Below are 5,000 nucleotides of genomic sequence, written 5' to 3'. Positions count from 1 at the left end.
TCGTTGCAGTTGGTTGCTGGACAATGAACTTACAAATCTATACATCACTGAGGGATTGAACGAGTCAGGAACCTGAGGGTGCAATTATTATAAGTGAAAACCAACAGTGTGAAGCTCAGAGGAGGAGGAGTGAAGGAGTGTTGTGTAGAATGAGGCTGGGTTACACAAGCTTAAACAATTCATTGTTTATTTAAATATATAATAAAAGCACAACTCTGCCAGTGATGAAGAGAAACTAAATTATGTAATTAATGCGAGTGAAATAAAAATACTAACATACTACAATAAGAAGAAGAACTTAACATCTGTACAGGTCTGAAGCAGATACAAGGTTGTTTGTAAACCACAAAAAAGAGAGAAGTTGCAGTTTGTGGATTCTGTCGTAATCCTTCAGCTCAGACGTTCTGTTCTAACACAAAACAGATTCAGTGCTCAGATGTGTTTCAACAGAACCTTCAGGACCTTTAGTTCATCTGTTCCAGTTTCAGGTTAATGACATTAATGACGACTATTTGTCACTAGCCCTGTGATGGGTTGGCACTCCGTCCAGGGTGTACCCTGCCTTGATGCCCGATGACACCTGAGATAGACACAGGCTCTGACTTCTTCATAAAGAGGAATCAGAAATAATCATAATAAAATATGTTCATTTATTAAATCTGAATTTCCAGGTAAATCTGAAAAAGGCTAAAGGCTAAACTAAGGCGTCTGGGGCATTTTAGTGGGACTTCAGACTTCAGGCAGATTGACTGAGTGAGTGACTGTGGGGTACTAGTAAATGTAGTACACTAGTACGCTAGTAGTGTGTGGGGTAAGAGTGTGTGTGCGGGTGGAGGACTGTTGAAGAAGTGTGGGATTTGTGGAATGACAGTAAACAGATGAATGGACTGTGGACTCTCGTCTGTGGGGAGAGGAATCATCACGTCGTCCTGATCCCACAGGTGAAAGGTGTTGGGGTGAGACAGGGGTTGGGGTGTAGGGATGTGGGTGGGGTTAGGTATGTCACCTGCACTGTTCTCCTTCAGGTCCTCTTTCTGTGGTCCCAGAGTGTAACTGCAAAGGGCAACAGAGGAACAATCATTATTTTAGAAATAAAGCTCTCGGAACACTGAAGATGTTCCAGCTTCATCTCTGACTGTTACAGAGCGCCGACACTGGTGACTTTTCACTTACAGAAAACTATTAGTAAAGCTTTTATCGTACTGTTACTATGGAAACCATAAGGTATCAGTACATGAATATAAACCTGTAGTACAGTCAGAGCTGCTGTTAGAGAGAATTAATCAACACCTGAACACCAATCAGGTGTCAGGACTCAGTGCTGTGTGTAATACAGATTCATTTTGATGATAAATTTATAATTAAAAGTTATGTGCAGAATTTTGACAAATCTTACATGTAAGGTGTGTGTGTGTGTGTGTGTGTGTGTGTGTGTGTGTGTGTGTGTGTGTGTGTGTGTTACCTAAGCAGTCGTGCGCGAGGTTTTTCGTCAGGTGACTCACGATAGCGTAAGCGACTATCAGCACGAGCGCACCGTCCATGGCAACGTAGAGAATAAAAGATGTCTCGCGCCGGCGGTCTGTACTTAACATACACATAGACGAGCTCCACGTCAGCGTGTGGGGTTCATCTGTGTGTGTGTTTGTGAGTGTGTGTGTGTGTGTGTGTGTGTGTGTGTGTGTGTTTTCACGGATCTAATTGGTCAGTGTTTATGTCTCTCAAAAAGCATCATACACTCACATAGTGTGTGTTTCTTGAAACATGATGCACTTTGATTCATTATTTATGCAAGCACACACACACACACACACACACACACACACACACACACACACACACACACACACACGTCAGTTACTTCACATTTCTAAGAAATTCTCGTCTTTCCTCAGTGTGTGTTACACATATCCGTTCTCTACTTTATATTTTTGTCTGTTTACTTTTTTCATGTTTCTTTATCATTCGTCCATTTATTTAAATTTGACCTTTATTTTCATCTCTGCCTATCAATCTATTTAGTAATGTATTCTAAACTATCATCACCATCATCATCATCACCATCATCATCACCATCATCATCATCATCATCATCATCACACAATGTAGCTCAGTGTAATATAATAATTTTACAATGTGATAATGGATTTACATTAATTGAGCGCTCAGCTGCTATTGGCTTAAGAAGCTGTCCGTCACGTCCCTTGAGCCCTGTGGGCGGTGTGTGTGTGTGTGTGTGTGTGTGAGTGTGTGTGTGTGTGTGTGTGTGTGTGTGTGAGTGTGTGTGTGTGTGTGTGTGTGTGTGTGAGAGAGAGAGAGAGAGAGAGAGAGAGAGAGAGAGAGAGAGAGCGATTGATGGAGAGTGTTGACTATTTATTTTAAGCGTGAATCAGAGCAGTGATGGCGGAGGAGACAGAGCCCGAGTCTAAATTCGGTGAGTGTGTGTGTGTGTGTGTGTGTATGTGTGTGTAAGACATTTTTGCCTTTTAAATAGCTTTGTTTCCGGCATGATGATGTAGCTGAAATACAGAAAGAGGAGCAGATGGGTGGAGCTGAGCACATCTACACACACACACACTCACACTCACACACACACACACACACACACACGATTACACGGGTTTCTTTGTTAAACAACATGTTTATTACCAGTTTATTCACAGTGGAGTGTGAGCTGTACACGATTGAGCTGTTACTATGGAAACGATAAGGTATCAGTACATGAATATAAACCTGTCGTACAGTCAGAGCTGCTGTTAGAGAGAATTAATCAACACCTGAACACCAATCAGGTGTCAGGACTCAGTGCTGTGTGGAGTAACAGTAAATGTACACAGTATTATTAACAGTGTGGGGTTATGTTTCCTGTCCCTGACACACAGACACATGTGAAGGAAACAGAAGCTCAGAGTGTGTGTCAGTGTGCACTTAGTGTATAAATTCAGTATAGTGACGATAAACTGTGAAGAAGAAACTAACTTAAAGTCTTCATTAACACCTCTTATTGTCTCTCTGATCTGTGAGAAAAAGACAAAATCATATAGATGTTTATTAATGACACACTACACACTACACTACACACTACACTACACACTACACTAACTACACACTACACTACACTAACTACACACTACACTAACTACACACTACACTAACTACACACTACACTACACACTACACTACACTACACACTACACTACACACTAACTACACACTACACTACACACTACACTACACACTACACACTACACTCTACACTACACTACACTACACTACACTACACTAACTACACACTACACTACACACTACACTACACTACACACTACACTAACTACACACTACACTAACTACACACTACACTACACACTACACTACACTACACACTACACTACACACTACACTACACACTACACTACACTACACTACACTACACTAACTACACACTAACTACACACTACACTACACACTACACTACACACTACACTCTACACTACACTACACTACACTACACTACACTAACTACACACTACACTACACACTAACTACACACTACACTACACACTACACTACACACTACACACTACACTCTACACTACACTACACTACACTACACTACACTAACTACACACTACACTACACACTACACACTACACACTACACACTACACTCTACACTACACTACACTACACTACACTAACTACACACTACACTACACACTAACTACACACTACACTACACACTACACTACACACTACACACTACACTACACTAACTACACACTACACTACACACTACACTACACTACACACTACACTAACTACACACTACACTAACTACACACTACACTACACACTACACTACACTACACTACACTACACTAACTACACACTAACTACACACTACACTACACACTACACTACACACTACACTCTACACTACACTACACTACACTACACTAACTACACACTACACTACACACTACACTACACTAACTACACACTACACTAAACACTACACTAACTACACACTACACTAACTACACACTACACTACACACTACACTACACTACACTACACTAACTACACACTAACTACACACTACACTACACTACACACTACACACTACACTACACTACACTACACTACACTACACACTAACTACACACTACACTACACACTACATTAAACACTACACTAACTACACACTACACTAACTACACACTACACTACACACTACACTACACTACACTACACTACACTACACTACACTACACTACACTACACTACACTAACTACACACTAACTACACACTACACTACACACTACACTACACTACACACTACACACTACACTCTACACTACACTACACTACACTACACTACACTACACTAACTACACACTACACTACACTACACACTACACTCTACACTACACTACACTACACACTACACTACACACTACACTAACTACACACTACACTAAACACTACACTAACTACACACTACACTACACACTACACTAACTACACACTACACTAACTACACACTACACACACATTACACTACATTACACTACACACACATTACACACAGTATTAGATATATACTATTTATACTATTATACTATATTTATTTTAATATATTATTTTAAAATTATTTACTTTTTTCCAGGAGACTCAAGAAAGTTTGACCCAAATTTTAAAGGCCCGATTCAGAACAGGTGAGACGGCGACACCTTTTTAATCCAAGAAAACACAGAAACTGTATTAATTAAACACAGAGTGCTGTGAAGGTTAATATCAAAAACCGTACACACACATACACACACATACACACACACACACACACACACACACACACACACACACACACACAAAGAATAACTTTGAGAATAAGTTTGAGATCAAATCTATCTGACTGTCTAGTAAGAAAAGTAAATAATCATCAGTTACCTGCATTAGAAGGTGTGTGTGTGTTTTCTGTGTGTTTTAGGAGCTGCACTGAT

General features: G+C 40.1%; 1 protein-coding gene across 2 annotated transcripts in view; it reads left to right on the top strand.

The window, feature by feature from the left end:
- Positions 1–2,259: 2,259 nt before the first annotated feature.
- The window catches only part of slc44a2 (solute carrier family 44 member 2), a 14,920-nt gene continuing 12,179 nt past the window's right edge, over positions 2,260–5,000 (top strand). Inside the window, exons 1-3 of one of the 2 annotated variants that reach the window (XM_060869113.1) lie at positions 2,260–2,431; positions 4,667–4,715; positions 4,988–5,000. The exon at positions 4,988–5,000 is cut by the window's right edge and continues 61 nt beyond it. In XM_060869113.1, the coding sequence (XP_060725096.1) occupies positions 2,398–2,431; positions 4,667–4,715; positions 4,988–5,000 (96 nt within the window). In that variant the 5' untranslated portion in view covers positions 2,260–2,397. The remainder of the gene's footprint in view (positions 2,432–4,666; positions 4,716–4,987) is intronic. The other variant, XM_060869114.1, reaches the window with a different exon arrangement.

This window comes from Tachysurus vachellii, chromosome 4 (genome assembly GCF_030014155.1).
Source record: "Tachysurus vachellii isolate PV-2020 chromosome 4, HZAU_Pvac_v1, whole genome shotgun sequence".
Taxonomy (NCBI): Eukaryota; Metazoa; Chordata; class Actinopteri; order Siluriformes; family Bagridae; genus Tachysurus; species Tachysurus vachellii.
Note: the sequence above shows the minus strand (reverse complement) of the source record. Positions and strands in the feature narration are given on the sequence as shown.